Below are 24,529 nucleotides of genomic sequence, written 5' to 3' on the forward strand. Positions count from 1 at the left end.
GCATGTTATATATTTGGAAAGGTCAACGATGAATAAGAAAAGTGCCGACTGCAAAATAATAGACAGTAATCCATACAATACAAAATAAATGTTTTATGCGAGAACAGCAATTTTATCGTTGTGTCTCTTGAAAGCAAGTTGAGTAGTTTGCGCTTACTAAGCCATATGGTAAAATGCTGTTAAACAACCCAGTTTTCTTATTTAAAAATTGTTGACAAGCGCTTGTTCTAATGTTTCTAAGAATGTTTTTCTTAGTAAATCCCTTTTGGAGTCCCAACAAGAGATAATTTCAGTATTATTTTTAAAATCTTAATATTATATTACGATCCTAGGCCTTTTAATTTGCGGTGAGCGCACGTGAATGAGCATATTTTTTTTAGTTTTAGCGATCGATGATGCATTTTTATCCGCTGATTTTATTCTCTGGACCGCCAGATTTTGCCACGTTTACTGCCAGCATGCCATTTATACAAACAGCAGAATCAATGAGTCTGCAGCATCACATAATTTTTGTATCACTACATGAAGTATATAAAATACAGAGTACGATGCAGGCAACAAACATTTATCGCTACATATATTGTATAGTTTTGTGCCGGATTAGAGAGACCATCACCAAAAGCTATTTGCAAGTTTTGTTAATTTTTCCATGGACAAAAAGGTGAGTCCATGTCGTCGTCCATCATGACATTGCCCCTAAAATATAACAGGAGTTAAAAAGTGTACAAAAAGCATAAGATCTACATAACACACTTTAGAATACATCTGCACCAATACTCGCAAACTGTTCCTCTTGATCCGGATATTTTATTTCTGCTGTTGTTATAATTAATGTTATACTGAGTTTTGCGTTTTTATTTCTATACTGTTCCAAAAAATATTATATATTTTACAGCTTTGGAAAACAGTTAAGTTCACACTGCAAAAATACTTTTGAAAAACGTACTAATCTAATGTTGTCAGCAGAATACTTATAGATATATTGTGCAATACTTACGCGTCACAGTAATTGCAGACATATACAATTGTGTTTCTGCCAAGTTTGTTGCAGTCGGTTCTGATGCCGCATCCCACCACCTTGGTGTCAGCCCACATCATCTGCCAAGCGGACATATATAACTTACAGTCGATATCCAACAATGTATTGTATATGTAATATTCAATGTGTTTTTAAGTAAGCCTTTTATTTATTTTATGGCATGATATACCTGCGTGAAATGTCCAACTTTTCCAGTTGGTTGCCGGCAGTACCGGAAATTCTTAACCTCTTCAAACCAGTCGTTAATGGCGTCGCTCCAGGAGAGCGCGGAGCCTTCTCGCCAAGCAATATTTTGACCGCATCCATCGAAACCTACCGTATATTAAGTATTTTTTGAGAATAGATACACTTTGATTTGGTTAGGAAATATCATAAATTAGAATCTAATATTATGATAATGCGGCCAATATGTAAAATGGGAATCTTATAATATTAATAAATTAAGGAGCGTATGCATGCAACGGTAATAATGGTTGCTCCATATATAAATTTTAGGAGCGAAGATAATTTACAATAATTTAAGTCCATGTACGTATATTTATTTTAGTTTCGTCCATATATACGTAGACATTTGTCCTTACCTGCCAGATTTCTGTCGTCATTCGAATTGTGCCCTGTGGGACAAGTATTGGCCCACTGTTGTGCCATTTGGGCGGCCTTTTCATTCCACTTGAGCATGTTCATATTCTTGGCCTTAACGATGTTCCGGTAGTGGTTGTGCAGGGTTACAATCTCTTTCTGTTGGCGCTTCGTGACGGGTGACGCACAGTTGACCACCGCTACAATGGCTGTCAGAAGGAGAGCACAAACTACCAACGAAGACATTTTTGGGTGAAGTTTTGCTACGGATTCCACAACCAGTGTATACGGTATAACTGTGTACTGTATACTAAACGCACGCCGCGATATATGAACGGAATTCCGTGCGCTTAAATACCAGATTTACCGCCAGTCGAGACAAGGGACTGTTGCGCTAAATGACCTTCACGATATTTCCGCAGGGCATCGAGTGGCAATCAATCTGCATACGGGAAAATTAGTGGGCAAATTTTTGTAAGCCGGCATTGTACTCGAGCCACCGTTTAATTCTTGCTGTCTCTGGCGTCAGTGTCATTACAACCGGTATTTAATTACGTACAAATGTAAAAAATTATTGTGTAGATGTCACATTGGCAAAAATTCATGCGAACCAAAGCCTGGGGAGGTGCATTTACGCGGTACTTTCCGGAAATAATGCCGGTGCCGGTCCGTCGCATGGGGAAGAACAATGGACAACAATCACACGCCGTTTTGAATCGTCAACAATGACTCAGTTGGTAATTTTCGGGGGAATGGCAAAACTCCAAAAGGCAGACACGCGAAGGTCAACTGCACGATTGTATGAAAATCTAAACACTGTGCATTTTACAACTAAAATTGCGTTAACGATGGAATTCCTTCCACACATTTCCATTTATGTGCCAGTATTCTACGATTAGCATTAATTACAATCATTTACTACTTGCAGTTCTAAGATATACTACGTACAGTACGTATATTGCCGGTACAGTACATGGTGACACATACTCGTACATCGACGGTGATACTCTATCCGTCTACTGCAAACCGTTTAATGGCAATATGCCGGTTTCTACGATCTGTGTATTGATTATTGAACAATTGCGTGCAGTTGTTCCGCTGGTTGTATTGCTCCATGGATTTCCTCCTGCCTCAGCTGAAGAAAACTCCCGAAATAAATGCTGCTTTTAAGCACAGTAACTTACTGTGCTTAACTTACTGTGCTAAAAAGCACAGTTTTCTACCTTCTTCCATTTTCTAGGGTAAGTGTTTGCCTTCGCAGTATTCAGTAATGTTTTACAGTCAAATAACCATTTTAATATATTATTACAGACATTGAAGGAGTTTTTTAAAAGGTCAAAAACTATGCAGATTTTCGTAAGCGAAAATTTGTATATAGATATTGTTTTTATCGTATAAGATAAGTGCAAGAAGTAAGAACGGTATAAAGATTGCTGCTGATCGTAGAATAATGGCCACTGTAGGGCAATAGTACTACTAGTGAACACTCTGTCATTCCAGTGCCATAATGGCAATAATTTGAATCTATCATGAGTTGTATGTGTTAATACCAAAATTATAATTTTTTGTTAACTTGAAATGATTATTCTTTTAGACGATGGTAGTGCGCTTGGCGATCGGCCCGGAGCGTATTTTCCATATTCACCATTAACTGATCTTTGTGAATCCCTAAGAGAAATCTTTTTGCGTGGAGTACATGTACAAGCACACGGAATCCACAAACAAAATTTGAACGCAGAAAATCTGGATGCAAGTTCGCGCAGCTGGCTATAATACAGTAAAATCCCTCTACTACATACACCCTCCGTTCTAAGCTCTCCGTATGTTGTAAAGAGGTGTATGTTACACAGGGGCACTGCCCCTGGGGGCGCTCATTAACTTACCCCCAGGGGGCTGGCCATACATTGGTCAATAGCAATTACGCACGGTGCCGCTGATGTTTCGTTTATAAAAATAAATTCATGCTATTCCTCAGAAAAGTGGCTCTGCAGCGCTTCTTTTACGAATTCCTTTTCGAAAAGCTACCGTATTACTGGCATTTTATGCTTCAGAATGAACCGGTAACCAATAATTTTCAATGCCTTTTTGCTGTTTTTACTGTCAGATCTTGTACTAATTGACAGATGTGAAACAGAAACCGGAACTTTCTTTGAAACATTTGTGCGCTTATTCGACCAGCTGTATGTAGCGCAGAGGTTGACTGTATGTTAAATACTGTTTGCGGTTCCACGAAAGGTGTATGTTATACTTATAGAGGGGTGAATGTTATATAGAGAACTGCCCCTATGTTATAATCCACCGAACAATCCGGTTCTCAGCCGCACGTATATAATAAAGGGGTGAATGTTGTATAAGGGTGTATGTAACGAGGGGTTTTACTGTAAAAGGCATTTTCGGTACAATTTTAAGCGACTTATACGCTAACACAGTCTGTGCAGCGCAACGCATCTTCCTCAATTAGATTTGTGTAATTTTAATAGTTTAAGTATTAAATTAACTGAGACTGGCTTTATAGTGTGCATTTATTTGGGTTAATCTTCTTATACGCGCGTCACACTGTATACTGTATAGTAATTTTTATTCTTCTTTCGTGGCACTGATTTCCAGTAAATAAGCACGTATACCGGGAATCTTGAACGCAGTAATTATGAAAAAAACATTAAAGCATATTTCAGATAAGTAATAATTATCGTAATTAACAATTAATTAATGTACAAAAAAAATAAAAAAAAAACATTGGATGCATGTACAGATAAAGGAAAGTAGTGCTTTAATCCACAATGCGCACAATACGCTGAACTAACATCGCATTCGATAATTTGATAAAAAAAACATTCGAAAATTTTCCATGCATATTATTATGGTCTCTGCAGCGTGTAGTATTTTCAGACTTTCCATGGGCAGTATGGTGAGTTCGGGTCGTTGTTTAACATAATATTACCCCTGAAAAAATACTGGAATTAATTTTTACAATATTAACCCTATCAGGAACGATGATGGATAAGCCGCATAAGAAATTGACGTACCCGTTACAGTAGTTGCAGACATACACAATAGTATTCGTGCCAAGATTGTTGCAACCGCTACGAACGCCGCATCCGACTACCGACGTATTGGCCCACATCAACTATACAATACAGACACCATGGTTAGAGGTCACACTTCCTAAATTTTATAAATCCACTGACGCACCTGCGTATAGTGCCCCACCGGACCCGTGGGCTGCCGACAGTACCGGAAGTACTTCACTTCGTTGTACCACTGATTAATGGCGTTGGTCCATGAAAACGCCGCTGTACCTTGTCTCCAGGCGATATTCTGGCCGCACTTACCGAAACCTGGAAGCACCACCAGTTCGCTATTAATTTTTGAAATGCCTAATATCGTTAGAATTTTACTGAGATGGCCGATCGACGAAATAAAAAAACTTTCGGGTTATTTACTTATTTAATTTACTGTTTCCCAATATTTCCCGTTAACGGTACCTACCTGGCGTTTGCCGGTCAGTGTCTTTATTATGTCCATCCGGACACGTATCGGCCCAGCGTTGTGCCGATTTGGCCGCATCAGTGTTCCATTTCAACTTCCGCATATCCCTGGATTTTACTGAACTGCGGTATTTGTTATGCAGGTTTACAATTTCCGTTATCTGGTCCTTGGATACACTATTGACTACCGCTTGTTGCTGCGATGAGGTCCTTTGGCTTTGCTGTGAATTTCTCTGCCTTTGCTGCAGTTTCCGCTGCTTTTGTTGTACATTCGCGCTGTCCGTGATCTGAGTGGCCAATACCAAAATGGCTATTAGTGCAGAAAATGTAATCCCAGCCGAAATACACCGGAGATTTAACAAGAACATCATTTTTAAAAAAAAGTCTAGATATAAATAAAAATCAAAGGGAAATTGTCTCTAAAATTTTCCAAGGGTTTGAGCAGTTCGCAATAAAAAATTCACTGAAAAATTTGCGCCAAATAAGTAAATATACACTAAGTACATATACACTAGGTGGTTGATCCATATTATATAATTATATGAATTTGATCTTGTTTTGTTGCCGGATTAATTTCTAAAGGCATTTCATGAATCAGCGATTCAGTGGTAGCAAAGTCGCTGTTATAAGCAAATATTGATTGTTATGCCGGGCTGCTCCATTGTTCCACCGTATTTTTTGTGTATTTGTTCGTCACTGTAGCAGGTACATGTTCACTAATAATTTAATTGCACGCGTGAGTTCAATTTTGTTGTTGCTGTTTTTTTTCTGAACGTACGCACGTCGATGTTTTTGTGAACGATCAGAAGGTAGCGTGAACGTATGGTCGTGAGCGATGAACTGGTAAACGCAGCCGGAAATTACAAGTACGTACTGCAGAATCTGGTCGTCGTTTACGGTAAAGAACAAAAATTAATATGAATCACACACGTTAAATTGACGTACTTAATTGACTCACGTGTCCGGCCACTTTTGATTCCTAAAAACTGCACAAAATAAAAATTATTTAAAATAATAATCAGTCTACTATCTTAATAGGGTTAACACGTGCGTGTACCTGTAGAATATCCATAATGGGATATTCGTTCTCATGTCTATGCCATTATTCTACGATTAGCATTAAGTATGAATACTTACAAAACAGTATTTTTTACAAAACTGTGTTACACTTTATTATACACACTTTACGTACACTATCAGTCATTTTAAAATCCCAATACAATACACCAATGGTTAATATACGTTTTGCTTTGTTTTTGACCCTTCACAAATTTCCAAGACACCCGTCATTCTTAAACAAATTTAATAAAATGAAGGTTAAATGGAAGATGAGTCAAATTATTGGGCCATGCTGAGCGAGCAAAGAATATAAAAGCAGGAATCTCACACAGTCGAAATTTCTTCTCATTGCTTCCGGCGAATATATCACGTCCAGACAGTACAGTAAACTGCAGTACTAGTAATTCAAGATACTTATACTCGTAATACTAATTTCTATACTATTTTATATATTATTATATTATTTATTTATACAGTATTACTCATTTCCGATCGATCGAAACATCTAACCTATGTGATAAAATTAATTAATAACCCATGGGATACAATTATCAGCAATTAGGAAGCGAACTCATAGAAGGTATTGCGAATACCTGTATTTTGTGGTAACACAAGAACATGTCACTTTGGTCTGCTTCTCCGAACTACTGTTTTTTGCCACGTACAGGTAAAAAGTGTTGTTTGCTACAATCTCAGCTTTAACGCCATAGTGTTATACTGACATGATAAGGCTAATCGGTGCGACAAATAACAAAGTCAACCCTTTCACTACACTTTTCTATTTTTGCTGGAGCGTAATGTTATACGTAATATTAGCATATAAGTATAATAATTATAGACAGAAGTTTAAGTATGTTTACGTTGTGTATACGAGTATTGTGCTTTGTGCCAAGGATACTGCTTATTAATTAAATAACACTCCTGCGTAATTGTCTCATATTTATTTTATATTATACATTACGCCACTAGCATGAAAACAAATTCCATTCATATTCTAAGAGACAACGATAATCGTAATGGAAATAACAAAAATGTTTACTGCGTGTAATGAAACGCTTCCGGTCATACAAGCCCGTGCAGCCAGTCTGCACTGTACAGATACATGTACAAGTACGCCGCGCAAAGTCGCAAACAACAGACCGACAGCAAAGTGCGCCGATAGCTTACTGCTTGGAATCAGGTCAGTCCGTACAGTCGACACTACTGTTTACGATCACTGTGTAAATTGTCATATTTTGTTTTCTAGTCGTGATTACAGTTGATTTCGCCGTCAATTTTGGATAGTTACTGGTAGTAATTTTTCCGCAGAAAATCGAATAATCACAAATACCAATCTTTTCCGTTGCCGCGAGGATGCCGCTGGCACTGCATCCCCTGCAAGCAGCGCGCCAGCCCCTGCTCCACGCAGTCCGCACCTTGTCCCCCCTGCGTCGGTATCTCCACATCGAGCCGCTCTCCAGCCATGAAATCCGCCGCCGTTTCCTGGACTACTTCGCCCAGAACAACCACACCATCATTCCCTCCAGCTCCGTCGTGCCCCACAACGACACCAGCCTGCTCTTCGTGAACGCGGGCATGAACCAGTTCAAGCATGTGCTGCTCGGCACCGAAGCACCGCGGCACCGTCGCGTCGCGAACTCCCAGAAATGCATCCGCGCTGGCGGCAAGCACAATGATCTGGATGAAGTGGGGATTGACGGGCGACACCACACGTATTTTGAGATGCTCGGTAAGCTGTCGAACAAGCAGTGCGAGCACAGCGAACCAGGGAACTTGGGTGCCTGGATTTGCCGTCGCGCAGCTTTTTCGTCGAGGCAATTTCGCCAATAAATTGAAATTAATTTCTGTATAAATTTTTGAAAATTAAAAAAGTAAACTAAATTTTCAGTGAATTTTCTAAATGAAACCAGCAAGAGAGAAGCGACCCAAGGATTTTATTTGCCTAAAATGTAAGTTTGCTCTCATCGAGCAGCTTTTTCATCGGAGCAGTTTTCTCAAAAAATCAAAATTAATTTCAGCATAATCTGTAGAAATAAATCAAAATTTTAGACGTGCAAATTTAATAAATTTGAACTAATCCTAAATAAAACAAGTGCGAATGCAGCGACCCAGAAGCATAAATAGTATGTGCCTGACTGAGTTTTGAGTTCCTGTCTGCGCAGCTTTTCATTGGAGCAGTTTTCTTAAAAATTAAAATTAATTTCCTAATAATTAGTTTAAAAAATTGTATATATTAAAATAACACTAAATTTCAGATTAATTAATTTTCAGTTGATTTTGTGAATATTTTTAGGTAACTGGTCGTTTGGCGATTATTTCCAGCAGGAAGCCTGCACTTTAGCCTACCATCTCCTCGTGGACGTCTATAAACTCCCCAAATCCCGTCTATACATGACGTACTTTGGCGGAGATCCCGAGGTGGGTTTGCAGCCGGATTTCGAGTGTCGGGAGATCTGGCGGCGGATCGGGATAGCCGAATCGCAGATAATTCCGCGGGGGATGGATGATAATTTCTGGGCGATGGGGGAGGAGGGCCCGTGTGGCCCGTGCACGGAGATCCACTATTCCATGGACGGGAGTGCGGAGAAGCTGTTGGAGGTGTGGAATCTGGTATTTATGCAGTTTAATCGCACGCGCCGTGGGATTCTCGAGCCGCTGACGGTCAAGCATGTCGACACGGGGATGGGGCTGGAGCGGTTGGTGGCAGTGCTGCAGGACCGGCAGAGTAATTACGATACGGATTTGTTTTTGCCCCTGCTGCAGAAAATCCCCGAGGTAAATCATGTCAGCAAATGCTGGAATTGTTTCCTTTTCCCCCTGTTTTTTGGCGATTTTTTTCTTTATAGAATCATCACGATGGGTTTTCTAGATCTTAATAATTTTTGAGTTTGTTAAAACGAATTTTCAAGGAATTTTTAAAAAAAATACAAATTAAAACCTAGCTTTGTAAACACAAATTTTCTGTGTTATTGGAGTTTATCGGTGTAAAAGAAATCTTTGAATGCAGCAGTATTGCTTACAAGAAACCGCTGCGGCTTCGCCTCCGCGTTTCTTGTGATCCACGGCCGCTTTGAACAAATCATTCCATTTACAGTAAATCGCTAGGAAATTCAATAACTGCCTTAGCAGTTATTGTAAAACTTCTTAGGCAAGGAGCCTAGCTCGGTCTTTCACTCATCTGGTAATTTTGTTCACTGACAGTGGTGGTACGTAGCTCGGTCACTCACTCACCTAACGATTTTGTTCACTGGACAGTGGTGGTGGCTCGGTCGACTCACTCACCTAGCCATTTTGTTTTGTTCATTGGACACTGCCCTAGCAGTTTTATTAACTAGGTTTTGTTTTCTTCGAAACCAGGGCTAATTTAACCATGGTTGGGAAATCGGATTTTTTTAGACATTTGCAGATAAAATAACTACAAATTTATTTAGCACGTACTTAAATGCTTTAATAAATGTTCTAAGCAACTCGCAATGCTATTATTCTCAAGGTCACCTTGAAACTTTACCGAAGCTAGTTTTGCCGAAACCGGCAACGGTGGGACGGGTTTAAACAGTTTTTTTAAAGAAGTAAAATGCATGTGACACAGTTTCTGAACATGCTGAATCTAATGGCGTTTACAGTTTCTTTAATTAGGTTCTGGTTTTTCCGATCTCGATGTCTCATCTTTTTTTGTAGTTATATTATAGATCTTGTTCCTTGATAAGAGTATTAATGCCTTTTTAAGTTTTATTTTAATAGATCCAAGCAACTGCAATGACTATTGTTTCAAGGTGACCTTGAAACTTGTACCGGAGCCAGCTTCACCGGTATCGGCATGAGTATTACGGCCAAAATTATTTTTTTTGAAAGATAAAAATCATGTGACACAGTTTCTAAACATGCTGAACCTGATAGCGTTTACAGTTTTTTCCGATATGCTATAGTTTTCCCGATCTCATTTCCTCAATTTTTATGTAGTTGTATTATAGATCTAGTTCCTTGATAAAAACACAACTAATTGTAGAAAAATGGCTTGTGAGCGTCCAAATATTCCTTCGAGCGAAGTCCACGCTTTGTTTGTTCAGCCTTAACTCTTAAGGAGTGATTTGGTTTTTTACTCTTGAGCAGTGAATTGGCTGTTAGTTCGAACGAATCTCTTTTTTTTACGGTTTTGTTGTTCTTCTCAGCGTTTTCACAGTAGTTGTTTTAGTTCGGAACGCGTGTTGAATGTGCTGTTTTAAGTATCGCTTGCAGATTTTAACAAATTTCTAAAAACATGCAAAATTTCGTAAACAGTTTGCATATATTTAAAAGTTTAACATTAAAACTGTTCGTATGTTAAAGGATGTTTCCTGAATATTTAAAAATTAAATTTTTGAAATTTGTTTAGTTTTGAAATTTAATTTTGAAATGTACTTTTTGGCATACACCATGTAATGTGCAGCAGTATTAGAGGAACTTTAACAATGCTGCTGAACGCTAATCGCAGAATAAGGGCCGATGTCCCGACACGACTTCCAACTCCAGTGCGAGGTCCTATAAAGTAAAGCTGGTTGTAACTGTGATATAGTTTTTAATGGAGGATGAGGTGCTCGGTGGTCGTCCGGGAATGTATTTTTTAAAATTATCATTTTTTAAATTTACCGGGATCTCGTTTTTAAATGTAAATTTGTTGTTTATTTCCTTTGTGAATTTCTATCAAGGATTTGCTTTCTACAGCTGGCGGGCACACCGCCCTACCAATCGAAATTCGGCGACGACGACCACGAGGGCCTGTTCACCGCCTACCGCATCCTGGCGGATCATGCGCGCATGTGCACGGTGGCCATCGCCGACGGGATGCTCCCGGACAAGCGCGGTGCTCCCTACGTCCTCCGTAAAGTCCTGCGGAGAGCCGCCTTGACCTGGTCCAACAAACTGCACAGCGATCCGCTTCTCTGGGCGCAACTGGTGCCCACGATCGTCCAGAGTCTGGGCCCGGCGTATCCCGAGATCGCCGAACGGGAGGCCGTCATTCAGGCCACCATTACGAAGGAGATCGAGGATTTCAAAGGCATCGTGGACAAGGGGACCAAGGCGTTCGGGAAAATCTGGCAGAAGCTGGAGAATAAGATGGTGCTTCCGGCCGACAAGATGTACGAGCTATACCGGCAGTTTGGGGTCCCGGAGGAGGTGATCTTTGGGTTGGCGCGCGGACGGAATATGGGATGTGATGCTAAAGGGTTTTATTTGCTGATGGATCAGGAACGAGTTAAATCGCGGGAGGGATTGGCCAGGAAAAAGGAGCAAGTGGCGCAGTAATTTCCTCAGCGAATATTGGTGCTCGCCGTCCATTACGCACATGTGTTGGGAATTTTTGTTGGTTTGTTGGTGGTTAAAACTGCATCTAATCTTTCACGTTTGCATGGTGTATTGCACGTATTTTCTGGCATTTTGTTTTTAAAGTGATTTTTATCTTTTAAAATGGTTGAAAAAGGGCTTTAAAAGGAATCTATGGTAGCCTACGGATGCTCATTGTAAAAAGTGTGGTTTCGGTAATTTATTTAATAAATGCGAAGAAAAGGCTGATGTACGGGTATATGTACGTATCACACCTTTTCAATGAGTGTCGAAATTTTATACTCACCATTTGTGAGCAGGAGAACATGGTGAAAAGTTAACAACTGCTTGATGCTGAATGTATTAATTTATTATAATCGACGTTTAGAATATTTGTGAAAGGTTAATGAGAACTTATCATACAAAAGTTTTTCTTTGTATAGATTTCATATTTTAAGGACTATAGTTTGCCCTTAAGTATTAATGCTGCATGGCTGCAAAAGTACTTAAGGGATTCGGCCCGGTACATACAGTGAAACTTCTCTACAACATACACCCTCCGTTCCGGGCTTTCTGAATGTTATAGCGGGGTGTATGTTAAACAGGAGCACTGCCCCCAGGGGCACTGCCTTCAGGGGCTTAGGGGCAAAGCCCCTGGGGGTGTTACTTAATAAAAAATTAACAAAATACTAGAGTGTGGACATTATTCGGTCTGAATGTTGGTTCTGCTGCCCTTTTGTAAGCTTGAAGTTGGAACATCCGGTGCTGAACAGATTTAAAATAGAAGCCGGAACTTTCTTTTAGAGACACCGAAATGGTTTTTTGTACTAGCCTAGCTAACCGTATGTTACGCAGGGGTTAAATAAGCTGGTAAAACTGTTACCGGTTCCATAAAAGGTGTATGTTATAGCTGTAAAGGGGTGAATGTTATAAAGAGAACTGCCCCTGTGTTATAGTCTACCGGACGGTTTGGTTCCCAGCCTCATGCATGTAGTAAAGGGGTGAATGTTATAGGAAGGTGAATGTTAAGAGGAGTTTCTCTGTAGTACCAAATTCGGGTACATACACGGGAACTTTCACTGTCGCGCACTCCCAAACACTTTGCAGCATCCGGTTCGGGAGTTATTAATGAAATAAAATTCCAAAAGTTTAAACGCGCGGAGGCATACCAAAATTTTTAAAAATTAATTTAAAATTTGAAAAAAATGGTAGAAAGCTGGTTCGGTACCAAAACGATCTTCATAGTAATGTGCGCTTTCGTGCAAAATTTGAAGAGTATCGGTTCATAATGAGACTTTTGGTACGCCTCCGCGCGTTTAAACTTTTGAAATTTTATTTCATTACTAACTCCCAAACCGGATGCTGCGCGCGCAAACGGATTTCACGCCTACGTAAATAAATCCTTTGGCTACAAAATATCATAAAGCTGGGAGTGCGCGACAGAGAAAGTTGCCGTGGATGTATACAAATTTGGTGCTATGTGCCGGGCCAAATCCCTTAATAGTGGCAAATGCAGGATAGCATTTTTCAATAGCTAATCGTAGAGTAATGGCAAATCCACCGATTGCATAACTCCATTGTGTTTGTTAATCGTATATGTTAAATTCATACTGGTTGTCAAATTGAAGTGTTACGTATTCTTTTTTGAGAATGACGTCGCTTATAGCGATCATTTTATATTTTGCACCTGAACATCGAACGTGAGCAAATTACGCTTTTGATTTCACAACCGGCAAGAAACACTCGACCAAGTGAGTCACTGACTGTCTAAAAAAAGCAACAACAACACACTGAGCACGAAAGTAAACCGGAACATCTTCAACAATAAAAACATAAAAAAACATTTCCACCGACAGTTCCGTCAATCTCACGCGAATCGCGGCCCAATCTCCTGATATTCACTGGAACTATCATCCGACTTGTAATAGCACGCCCACAGACTGACAATCATCCCGAAGGTCGGCCGATCCTTGGGGTTCTTCTCCAGACACTGCCGGATCAACTTCCGGCTCTGTTCCCCGCCCACCTCCTTCAAATCCAGCTCCAGCGTCCCCGTCTCCAGACACTTGGACACCTCGATGTCGGAGTATTCCGCATACGGTTGTACGCGGCACAGCGTCAGCAGCTCGAAGCAGACCACACCGAAGGACCAGACGTCGCTCTTGACGCTGAACTCATCCTCGAACACCGCCTCCGCCGGCATCCAGCGCAGCGGGATCAGCTGGTTGTGCTGCTGGACGTAGTCGCGGTCGTAGGCGCCGTCGCGCGTAATGGACATGACGCTGACCTTGATGATGGGCTGGCCGCCGGGGCTGACCTGGACGATGCAGTTGCGGGTGGCTAGGTCGCGGTGGATGTAGCGGGCTTCGGAGATGCACTGCATACCTGTAAGGAAATTCGACCATCTGACACTGTGATCTGTGAGCATTACGCAAAACTTTGTAAACACTTGTCAATTAGAACGTATACTGCAGAAGTACTTATGTTTTATGGCACATTCTCGTAGAATCATGGCACATTCTTGTTGATCTCCCATTCCATTTTGCTGAACGTTTAGCATCTTATCTCTTAACTTATCTCTGAACTGCATGATTTTCGTTTTTTGAGGATAACGTGTTGTTCAGCAATCACCTCCAACTGTATTTTTGCAATTCAATAATAAATCGCTATTTTTTATAGTACTGTAATTAATGTTTAAGTGAATTCTCCGAATTATTAGGGTCTGCTTGTTTTCGACAGCTCCAAAACACAAGTGAAATTCCGTGACGACGGTTTCGGCCTGTACAGTTTCCGCCCGTTAAAAACAAATAAACTGAAAATTTAATAATAAACTCAAATCGGCATTTCAGACTGTCAAATATAAAAAACATCGATTTTAGAAAAGCTTAAGAAGTCTACAGAATCCGCCCAGTCGTACTCGTAACAATGGCGCTAACACCATTTCACAGCACTTGCTAGCTGAAAAATTCTCAAATTTAAATAAAAATATATAAAATTACTTTCACGTATCATGATCAGCGCTTATTGCCCGAACTCCAGTTCACGTTATTTCGTTAATAAATGCCAGATCGCACAATCAAAAATTAATTCTTTAATTGTGTTTTCAAAAAATTTGGCAAAATTCCCAAAAAATGCAGGAAAATTCCCTAAAAAAAGCCGAAAACAACGGGCAAGGATAAAGGGGTAGGTGTTTATGCCCTGCAGTTTACTTATTATTTGGTTTCCGCTCTATCAAGTAGGAGCTAACAAAAAAGGCCGCTTCACGTCCATCATGTCTTACCTTGAGCAATCTGATGAGCGAAATCCAGCAGCAGCCACATGGTCAGGCGTTTATTGTGCGTCCGCACAAATCCACAGAGATCCCCGTACTCGTAGTGCTCGAAGAGTACCCAATCCGGATGACTGCTCGTCGCCCGGCACAAGCCCACGTATTTGGCCACGTTCATGTGGTCCACGCGGAACAGCATGTCCATCTCCGTGTTGAAGCGTTTGCGCAGCTCTTCATCGCGGGTCTGCACCGTCTTGACCATCACGAAGGAGTACGGGCAGTCGCGCGTCCCCGCCACCAACACTTCACCGAAATGTCCCCGTCCCAGCAGCTTTTTATTGATCAGCTGATTCCGCGAGAAATACATTCCGCTGCTGTTGCTGCTGTTCACGGCACTGGAATACGCCGAGCTGGTAATCGGTGAATACCTACAAATTTGCATAGATAAAGAAACAAATTCAGTACAAAATTTTGAAAAATGAAACAGATAAAATGCACATAGGTAAATGAAAAATAAATTATACATAACTGAAATAAAAGACAGATTTTTCCGGTTTGGTGACACATAATCTTACCGACGTAAACCATTCAACTCGCATATTTCAAATTTTCAATAATTATCAAATTACCCATAAATTCACCGTAGTTTATTATAGAAAATTCACATGCAGCAGAATGGACTAAGAAAATTTAAATTCCATAATTAATTAATTATAAACAATATACGCATATGTGTTAACTATTTGTATGTAAAAAAATTATATAGGTTTCATAAATTATTTGGCAATTTTATAAACCATTTATTGTCGCTGATAAGTAAACAAAGTCGTTGCAGCCAGTTATTAACCTCATAACTGTCTCTCCAGTAAAAAACTGTTTTGGGGATAATGCTGCGATCGACACTCATCTCTGTACCGCATGTTCGTATACTAGTACAATATTTCTGAAATCGGCCATTAACTGTTTTCTTTCTTTGTCTGAATGAATTATTTAAATTACATTTCGATTGTAAATTATCACTCAACATTACCGGCAGTCATCGCTTCCACCGGATATGATCCCCGCTTTTTCTAGCCGCCTTTGCGACGTTGCCGACTGCGGATGGGTCAACGCAAACGGATTATGGACGGATGTATTCTGCATGAGCAATGCCTGGGATTCCGGACCGGTTCCGGGATAGGAGGCGGTATGGGTGGGTGAGAAGGGGGCCATCGGCTGACTGGAGGCTTCCGCCTTGCGGGCACGTTTCCGTTTGCACACCACCACCATCACCAGGACCACTAGGACGTAGCACACCGCGCAGGCGATGGTAATACTGATGGTCTGGGTGACGGTCGACGGTGCCTCCATGTGAACCATCACGACGGTCTACAACGAATAAAACGCTTATTATTCAGGTAATTTCATTGGCAAGTATCTTTCCATTTATCATAATAATAATATCATCCCGCTTCTGATCGCTTCCCGCAACACATTCCATATCCAGCAAAACAACGAGTTGCCCAATCAGATCCATGTTACCAAATGAACAAGTAAATATGTGAATCTGAATGAATCAGGAAGCGGGATTACAATGTACAGAGTAGTTGATCGCAGAATAATGGCACATACGGAGGTACCACCTGTCCACCATGTGGCAGTTAGTGAAACTAAACAGGGGCTCGACGCAAAAGAAATTTTTTTATGATGATTCTGTGATCGACGATCAACCCGGTTTACTTCGACTTCTCTGCTTGTTGTCTGAATGAATTTCTTGCATTACCAAGGTCTGTTCGCTCGTAACAGTGCCGCTTTCCATCCATACGTAATATTCAGTATTCATGCAGTCAAGTGCTGATAACTTGCAGAATTAAACAAGAAACAGCAATTGCTACACGATCCAATCGACGCTAGCAGTTGAGCCAATAAACATATTTATCAAACTTCCAAAATAATTACGCATATGTACAATCAAATTCCCCACATATTATATTAATTATCTGCACGTCTTATTAACAGTAAATAAGAAAACAAGTACTAAACTAACAATAAATAACATTTCTGCAGCGTTCAATCACTCACCTCGGCCCGATCGAATCCGCCCTTACTCCCGATCGTACACGCATACGTCCCGGAATCGTTCATCCGTGCCGCCCCGATGAGCAAACTCCCGTTTTCCAGGACTTCCCAGCGTCCCTCGACAGTCTGATTGAACTCGTTAGTGCGGCTCCAGTGCACCACCGGCAGCGGATCCCCGGTGCCGTTGCAGTGCAGGACCAGGGTGGTGCCGCTGACGACCGCAATGCGTTCCGCAGGCTTCACGGTGAAGACGGGCCGGGTGACCACGTCGATGCGGATGGTGGCGTTGAGGGATTCTGTGCGGGTACTGGCCGAGCACCGGTACGAGCCCTGGTCGGAGTACTGGACGCCCTCGAAGGACAGGGTGCCGTTGGGCAGGGGTTTGACATGCTGCGGGAAGGGTTTACCATCGTGTAGACCTGTAAAGAGAAGAAAATAATCATTATTAATCATGCTTAAAATATTTTTGAGCTGAAAACAAGTCAATGCGCAGTTGAGTCTGAGTTTGTACCGTACGGTACAAACTACGGTACAAACTCAGTGTTCCCCGGATGTGAAATACCGTAAATACGACACGACACAACTGATTGCAGCAAGCTGAATCGCTTCTGATTAGAAAAATTACTGTCCTTTAAAAATTATAGTAAGACAATAAATTACAACGATAACTACGACGGCTTGATTTTGTTGATTATGAATATGTGGCTGTCAGATCCTCACGTCGATGAAACCTGCCACTGCACTATGAAAACAACAGCCATTACCAGAATTATCAATATTTAATTCAGTTAAATTTACCTTATTTTAGCATATTATTGAGCTTCGTTAAATAACGTTAATTCCGCCATCTAGGGTAGCGAATGCGCGGTATATGATTTCTTGACGAATTCAATCGCTTAAAACCGAAAATGCTTAATTATTTATGGCTCATGTTTAGTAACGGCATTACATCAAAAAGTACAAAACTAATGTAATTCTCAAAGTAATCCTGAATCCGATCCACAATCACTTTTTTCTCGTAAGCAGCAGTAAACCGTTTAATCAAGCAAAAATAATTACTAACGGTAATCAAGCAAGCAAAAAAAATAGCAAGAACGTAACTTACTCCACTGAATGGTAACGGGATCGCGCGACTTGACCGCGCATACCACCTTCTCGTGTTCGTTGAGAATTAAATGCTGGTTCATCGGTGTGTTGAGAAACTTGAGTCGTTCGCGCACCTTCACAACGGCTGGCTCCGACAATACCGGCTCAAACCCGTTAGTCTTCACCTGGCAACGATACTGGCCGGCGTCAATGTCGGCCACGGCGCGACTAACGGATAAAACACTGGATGTATCGCGAAACGTGACGCTCCAACGGTCTCCCATGGTGATGGGGATCGACTGGCGGGATCCGGCGGGGAAACGGTGCCAGGTGACGGCGGTCAGGGGCGGCGGGGAGCCTTTGTAGGAGCAGATTAACTGGAAGGAAGCGTCTTCATTCACCGTTACGTCGGACGGCTCCCGCGAAATAACCGGCGGCACTATAGCAATTAAAGAAAACATCCCTTGAACCACCGCAGAAAATTGTAAGCCAACTAGAAGTAATGCCAATAGTTATCACGATAATTTGTACAACATATCCATATCGCTTTATAAGAAAATATACTGGAAAACAAAACTAGAATTTTGCTGGTACCATAAGAAAAATATTTCATATCGTTAGTTCAAACTGTATTCTTTTTCGACTAGCAATTCAATTACAGTGATTTATGAAGTCAGGATACGGACGATCGCATTCGCCGAATCCATGCTGACAGTACACTACAATAACTCCAGTACCACTGCATACATTTTGCTTATCGCTACATTACGGTAGTGTCGCAAAAACAACTTACCATAAAAAAGTCACAGTAGGCCATACTACTAAAGAAATAAGTACGAAAGCAGAGAACTTGATAAACAGATCGAAAGTAACGTTAAATAAGACAGTACAAGTACAAGTAGCGCTCGTAGTAATTTTCGGTTTTTGTTGGATTACGTGATCTGTCTGCGAGTTCAATCCAGCATCTACATACCCGTAACAATAAGGAAGACGGTGTAGTTTTCCACAGCAAACGGTGTACGAGCGGAGCACGTGTAGTTGCCGGCATGACTGGTCTGCACACCTTCAATCAGCCAGAACGGCCCAGCGGCCACCTGCACGCCCTTCCCGCTGGTCCATTCGACGGTGGGACGCGGGAATGCCTCCTTCATGCTGGCATTGCAGTACACCTCCAGCGTCGATCCCGACTTGGCGATGTAGCGGTTGTTGACGGTCGGGCGGGGGAATAAATTCCCTCGCGATAACACCGGCAGATCTACAGATATCTTCACGTGAAACGAATGTAAAAACTAAAAATCAAGCGTCTTTGAATTTGATTAGCAATATACGCAGCAAATTGCAGAACATAAATTTTAACCGTAAAACAGTATAAATTTATTTCAACTGTCCATAATCCATACAATGATACGCTACAAAGAAAAATGAAGAAAATTACAGTATTAGTAAGTACAGTACTTACAAATGTTCAATGAAAAAATATCCATCAAATTTGTCTCTATCAAGAGAAATAGTCCAAAATACAGGTAATTTGATTTCAAAAATTCAACAATAACAAAATGAGTCCATCAGATTCTGTCTTCATCAGGAGCAGTAATCAAAATTAATTTTTGCTTTCAAAATTTAAAATGATTAGAGCCAAAAAATTGAAAATAAAAATTTGAAAAATAATAAAAGGCGATTAGTTAAGTATTAGTATAAAAAAAGTAAAAAATCCCAGTGCTTGGACTTACGCGCAACTTTGAGCCGCGTAGTGTACACTTGTCGCGTCCTGGTGTCCTTGTCATTCCGATATCCCGCACAGCGATAATATCCCTCATCCTCCGGCTTAACTTTGGGGAGGAAGAGCGTGCCATTGGGATAGAGAGTCCGCCGTCCCGTGGAGTTCTTCAAGACATCATCGCTGCGGTGATACCATTCCACTTTGACGGCATCCTCGAAAACGCAGTCGAACTGTGCTGGAGCACCCAGTCGGACTGTCACGTCTTTTGGCAGCACCTGAATCCAGCAACAGATACGGGATAAGACTATCATAAGAGGATGTTGATAACTTGATATACCGTGCAACGAAAGTTTCAGTCTAAGAGCAGCATACTGCCGTCATGCTAACAACGGTGCTACAGTGTGCAAACAAAGAACAATCCAAATTACCGCAATCTGGATTGCTCTTTGTTTGCAAACTGTAGCAATTTAACTGCGCACCACAAAGATTCACCTCATAACCAAAGTGAAGAACTGGTCAGCAATCAGGCACGATAACAATTTCCTTTGGCTGATATTAATACTGTGACAAGAATATCACAAGAATAATCAATAATGACATAAGATTTAAAAAATTAAAGTTTTAATCACTCAGATTTCAAAGTTTTACTTTTAAAATGGAAAAGTCAAAAGTTTTGAACTATAAAATTACAAAAAATTATAAAAAACTTCACTATTCGTGACTGTCTATTCGACATGCGTAAGTGATGCGAATGCGAAAACTCAGGGCGTGCTGCTGGCGATAAATGTTTTTGATGCTGCCGGCGGAAATTAAAAATTCATGACGTCACTGAACGATTGTGATTGGCTAGCCTTTTTCGTCCCGTTTGGAATCATGTCTTGCTCGGCAGCATGGCTCTGGCAAGCAGCTTGTGATGTTGCCAAAAACTTAAAATTTTGGCAACATCGTTTTGGGGTGTGGGGGGACGCTGGGGGTTGTTGCCGAACATGTCCGAAATTCAGATTGTGTTTGTGTCATTGCTCACCTACTACCGTCTTGCAATTACGAATATCGCCGTTTGAATTTTCAACTTTACCGTGCAGGTTCCTTTGGATTTTCTCATACGCACAGGGTTTTTTTAAGTAGAATTGCCTGCTTCTACAAAATTGAAGCTGCTTTGAAAAAGCTGGGCGTATATTGAATTAACGCTGCAACTTGAAATTTGCACTCAAACGGCAGCTTGTTTTCGCATTCCCGTCAGTACTGCGTTGCTGACTGCTGCATCATAAAATTAATATGCCAGCCGGAAGAACGACTTCCGGACCGGAACTTCCGGTAGCCGCCATCCATGCGGCTGCCATAGCGACGCAAGTTACCTCTGACCGTCGCCTACCGGCAGTGCTAATTCAATCCGGATGGATGAGTGACAGCCGAGACATATTTCGTAATCAGTTTGGCCAATTACCATGCTCCACCTCCACGAATTTTACGAAATATCACCACGATAATATAGTAAATTTTGGCTTAATTTCCTGTCAGATAACCGGTAGCCCGGCACCACTAACCTTAATATTGGCGATATCATTTCCCTTGAGCGTCACCACATAATCCTCACTACTATCCACCTCCCCGAAGCCATTCTTCACCGTGCACGAGTACACCCCGTTATCGGCCACAGATAAACTGCGTATCACGAGCCGCTCCTCCTCCATCGTCACCCGCTGCCCGTCCACGGCGATCTCCACATTATTCCGGTACCAGCGGTATCCCAGATTAATTCCCTGCGCCTGACACCGGAGATCCAATCCCCCCGCTACCCCCTCCACGGCCCGCACCGCCACACTGTAATCCAGCCATTCAATGTCCAGTTCCGCCAGTCGCGATGACCGGGAAAATCCCGAGGAGGCATTGCGTGCCGTACACTGATACTGCCCGGTATCCCGCAGCCGGTACACCGGGTCGATGATCAGCTGGGAGCCGTTCTGGTAGCGGCGTGTACTGTTCTCGATCAGGTAGTTATTGAAGGTCCAATGGAAGTCAATGTGCTCGTGCTCCGAGACATCACACGGGAGGATCAGCCGCTGACCCTCGATGACGCTGATGCGGGCTTCCGGTTCAGCTGTGAAGTAGAATGTATCCGAGGCGTCTACAGTCACAGCAGACAGGATCATGAGCGTGCATTAATTTGCCGTCAGTGTGCAGTTCGGAAGCGAACGATACATTATGGTATTGTGTGCAGGCTAATGGTGCTTGATCACGCTTCTGTTTGACTGTTTGGAAATAGTGGCAATAACCCGCTAGATGCTGTTTACACAGACTCCTGCACACAGCATGACAGATGTGTTGCAAACGACATAAATGCTCCTTCCGGTGGAACACGGGCTAAACATCGTCATTATTCTAATTACCAAATTAGTGCTCGCTCGTTATTTCTTCGACTCTGAATACCAGCATTACTTATTCCATCACGCAACCGATCTAGATGACAAATTATGAAAATATGTGGTACCAATTAATAAATTTGTTGTACACTCAGAATACCTGCAGTTATGTTCTTGTAATACGCAAAACTAGTTTAATTTTTATGTACATTACTAACATTAGCATAGCAATATTTTAGTGGAACTTACTTACTTACATATTCGACGGGCTGCCTACTCTGGCATTTTGATAATTTCATTAAGTGATTATGTAAATAAAACTCAAATAACTCGGTTCAAAATTTACTGTACGAGTGCTTTTGATTTATCAAAAAACGACGCATTACGGTTTACCATGCAGTGACCGATAATTTGATTTCCAACAGAGGCTAAACCTTTGGTCATCTCTTCTATCGACCGACGGCAGACAATATTGTCTATAAAGCATAAATAAAGAAAAAACCGTTCGCTTTTTCCAGCAGCGGCAGGTTGCATCCAAGCTCATAATTTATGGTTTTATAAGGACTTGATTGACACTCAAAACTTCATCGTTTGTGGCATCAACCCGAATAGCCAGATCGAAACGTGACTGTGACGGAAAATGGAACGGATTTTAGCACAGCGAAGCCAGTGTGACTGTCTGTGCATAAGGCTCATAAAAACATTACCTTTTATTGCTCTCGTTAAGTTTCCCCAAATATATCATGCGGTATCACAGCTGATATTTTTATAGATTCGATTATACAGCCGATCAATCAGCGAAAATCAATTTACAGGGCACTTTATGCGTATTTATGGGGAATCTTAATTCTCTTTAACGGAGATAAATGTAAGTCCATTCGAAAAATATTATAAGTAAATGATTTGAGTTAGTACATATACTACTGAGAGCAGAAACCAGTTACTATTTAGACCAGAAACAAAACTCAAAATAATTTCATTATCAGACACTTTTGCACGTTCGTAACTTGTGCTTTCGCTGATTACACAAGTTATGAATGTGCAAAGGAAAAACTACTCTGCACTTGCATAGAATTTCAATACGATAATTTAAATACAGCGATCGATAAGCATGCAAACTGTTAATTAAACTGCTGTAGATTACTGTATCTATTGTACAATAATCTACAATAATTTCTCATTAGCCCGTTTGTGTTCTTGTATCACACTGAATATTCATTTGTTACATAAAAATTTAGAACTTTCAATTCAGCGAAGCAACATAATTTTTAACCCTATTTGTATACTGAGTCGCAGTAAAAATTCAGTGTGCACTCTGCCGTACTGATGAGTCCATACCACATTATAGACAAAACAAGTTTAAATCCAACGCTTAACAGCAATAATGTGCTTTTACGGGCTCAAAATTTTTAACATAGTAATGTTTCCAGATTATCGCTGCAAAAATTAGTTTTTTCTAATATTCCACCATTCGACTGAGAGTTTTATAATTTTGTGGCCGAGGATTAAAGTGTCAACATTTGTTTGTTTAAAATAGCAGCTCCCGGCGGCGTTGATCACATTGATTTTCGTACAATCCATTGGCGTACAAAGCGCACAAGAAAATGCAAACACGGCCAAGTTGAATTGAGGGAAATAATCCAAATAAACCCACTTACCGACACATAACCGGGTAGCACTCCAAAATAAAATCAGCCAACACACTTGAGACAGCATTTTTCGCCGACTCGGCTAAGCAAACAGATTGACCTGTTAAATGCCGCGACGCAGAATCTCCACATGCCACAACAAAATTCCAATCTCCTTCGAAACTGTACGGAAAGAACGTGGATTTATTTTAGCACAATATATTCACATTCTCCATTTCATGATAATAACGCTTCCCCTAGTGTGTTCATCCGAGCAGAGCCGAGCGCATTAGGACGCAAAATCGCAATCGGCGTTGCTCAACGTGGTCAGTTTGATGGCAGTAACGCAGCGCAAACGATGCGACGGAAAAGGAGGAAAAGATATAATACGGCTGCTTTCCCCTTTCCACAGGCCACTAATGCGCATTCATTTTCACATAACCCCGACGGACATCAATCAATTTTCCTCATGACGCTGGACAGCGGGGATTTCTCCTAATCAGGCTCTTTCGTGCTTTGTTCTGGTAATCTGAGCATACATTGGCGAATTGAATATGGCCAGAGTGAAAACGACGCAGCACCAGACAGAAAGAGAGAATGGTCAGATAATACGTACAAACATGGAAACCGGACCAGAGCGTACAAAAGCAGATAGAGAGAGCGGATATCAGCGCTCTCTGTGCAAACGCACCGACGGGCTGCGCTTATCTGTCAATACGGCCATTGGTTGCGGCTGTAAATTGTTTATAACTCCCGCCAACCGGCGACGCCCATGTCTGTCCTTATCGGCAGCACAAATACGGATAAGTGAGGAGAGAAACGGTGCTGGCCGGGCTGCTGCTTTAGCCTGCTTATGAATGGAGGAATGTATGTATTCTGTTTTCAATCATTTTGCGGGTAGCTTGTTATCTCGGCATTTCCAGTTTTGGGTTCTGTTTGTCCT

The 24,529-nt window shown here is 41.3% G+C and overlaps 4 protein-coding genes across 7 annotated transcripts; 1 reads left to right on the top strand and 3 right to left on the bottom strand.

The window, feature by feature from the left end:
• Positions 1–432: 432 nt before the first annotated feature.
• LOC129594349 (cysteine-rich secretory protein 3-like) lies at positions 433–1,955 on the bottom strand. Its single transcript, XM_055491004.1, has 4 exons — positions 1,621–1,955; positions 1,209–1,351; positions 998–1,098; positions 433–696 (listed from the first exon to the last, which is right to left on the bottom strand). The coding sequence occupies exons 1-4, from the start codon at positions 1,862–1,864 to the stop codon at positions 639–641; spliced, it is 546 nt and encodes a 181-aa protein (XP_055346979.1). The 5' UTR covers positions 1,865–1,955; the 3' UTR covers positions 433–638.
• LOC129594320 (alanine--tRNA ligase, cytoplasmic-like) lies at positions 1,264–11,740 on the top strand. 3 transcript variants are annotated; one of them, XM_055490974.1, is made up of 6 exons: positions 1,264–2,092; positions 2,201–2,417; positions 3,213–7,345; positions 7,412–7,894; positions 8,459–8,940; positions 10,867–11,740. In XM_055490974.1, exons 4-6 carry the CDS (start codon positions 7,519–7,521, stop codon positions 11,446–11,448), a joined length of 1,440 nt encoding a protein of 479 aa, XP_055346949.1. In that variant the 5' UTR covers positions 1,264–2,092; positions 2,201–2,417; positions 3,213–7,345; positions 7,412–7,518; the 3' UTR covers positions 11,449–11,740. The 3 variants fall into 3 exon arrangements, with proteins under 3 accessions (XP_055346949.1, XP_055346940.1, XP_055346957.1); XM_055490965.1 differs by lacking the exons at positions 1,264–2,092; positions 2,201–2,417 and adding an exon at positions 2,427–2,859; XM_055490982.1 differs by lacking the exons at positions 1,264–2,092; positions 2,201–2,417 and adding an exon at positions 2,427–2,859 and having other exon boundaries at positions 7,474–7,894.
• On the bottom strand, positions 4,217–5,632 carry LOC129594339 (cysteine-rich secretory protein 2-like). The gene is made up of 4 exons (XM_055490993.1): positions 5,108–5,632; positions 4,811–4,956; positions 4,645–4,745; positions 4,217–4,561 (listed from the first exon to the last, which is right to left on the bottom strand). Exons 1-4 carry the CDS (start codon positions 5,475–5,477, stop codon positions 4,504–4,506), a joined length of 675 nt encoding a protein of 224 aa, XP_055346968.1. The 5' UTR covers positions 5,478–5,632; the 3' UTR covers positions 4,217–4,503.
• Positions 11,741–13,137: 1,397 nt separating the features above from the next.
• On the bottom strand, positions 13,138–24,230 carry LOC129594847 (inactive tyrosine-protein kinase 7-like). 2 transcript variants are annotated; one of them, XM_055491708.1, is made up of 9 exons: positions 23,617–24,230; positions 21,143–21,723; positions 19,609–19,873; positions 18,852–19,133; positions 17,898–18,317; positions 16,796–17,211; positions 15,765–16,102; positions 14,747–15,162; positions 13,138–13,851 (listed from the first exon to the last, which is right to left on the bottom strand). In XM_055491708.1, exons 1-9 carry the CDS (start codon positions 23,672–23,674, stop codon positions 13,334–13,336), a joined length of 3,294 nt encoding a protein of 1,097 aa, XP_055347683.1. In that variant the 5' UTR covers positions 23,675–24,230; the 3' UTR covers positions 13,138–13,333. The 2 variants fall into 2 exon arrangements, with proteins under 2 accessions (XP_055347683.1, XP_055347676.1); XM_055491701.1 differs by lacking the exon at positions 23,617–24,230 and adding an exon at positions 22,352–22,737.
• Between the last annotated feature and the right edge of the window lie 299 nt (positions 24,231–24,529).

This window comes from Paramacrobiotus metropolitanus, unplaced genomic scaffold, assembly GCF_019649055.1.
Source record: "Paramacrobiotus metropolitanus isolate TYO unplaced genomic scaffold, Prichtersi_v1.0 Parri_scaffold0000003, whole genome shotgun sequence".
Taxonomy (NCBI): Eukaryota; Metazoa; Tardigrada; class Eutardigrada; order Parachela; family Macrobiotidae; genus Paramacrobiotus; species Paramacrobiotus metropolitanus.

Coding starts and splice junctions, on each gene's coding strand:
- LOC129594349 (XM_055491004.1), bottom strand. CDS start 1,864: ATGTCTTCGTTGGTAGTTTGTGCTCTCCTTCTGACAGCCATTGTAGCG. Junction 1,099..1,208: donor AAGTTGGACATTTCACGCAG/GTATATCATGCC, acceptor TCCGCTTGGCAG/ATGATGTGGGCTGACACCAA. Junction 697..997: donor GTCTGCAATTACTGTGACGC/GTAAGTATTGCA, acceptor GTTATATTTTAG/GGGCAATGTCATGATGGACG.
- LOC129594339 (XM_055490993.1), bottom strand. CDS start 5,477: ATGATGTTCTTGTTAAATCTCCGGTGTATTTCGGCTGGGATTACATTT. Junction 4,746..4,810: donor CGGTGGGGCACTATACGCAG/GTGCGTCAGTGG, acceptor TGTATTGTATAG/TTGATGTGGGCCAATACGTC. Junction 4,562..4,644: donor GTCTGCAACTACTGTAACGG/GTACGTCAATTT, acceptor GTATTTTTTCAG/GGGTAATATTATGTTAAACA.
- LOC129594320 (XM_055490974.1), top strand. CDS start 7,519: ATGCCGCTGGCACTGCATCCCCTGCAAGCAGCGCGCCAGCCCCTGCTC. Junction 7,895..8,458: donor CACGTATTTTGAGATGCTCG/GTAAGCTGTCGA, acceptor GAATATTTTTAG/GTAACTGGTCGTTTGGCGAT. Junction 8,941..10,866: donor TGCTGCAGAAAATCCCCGAG/GTAAATCATGTC, acceptor TGCTTTCTACAG/CTGGCGGGCACACCGCCCTA.
- LOC129594847 (XM_055491701.1), bottom strand. CDS start 22,502: ATGAGCTTGGATGCAACCTGCCGCTGCTGGAAAAAGCGAACGGTTTTT. Junction 19,874..21,142: donor ATGATATCGCCAATATTAAG/GTTAGTGGTGCC, acceptor TGCTGGATTCAG/GTGCTGCCAAAAGACGTGAC. Junction 19,134..19,608: donor TACGCGGCTCAAAGTTGCGC/GTAAGTCCAAGC, acceptor AGATATCTGTAG/ATCTGCCGGTGTTATCGCGA.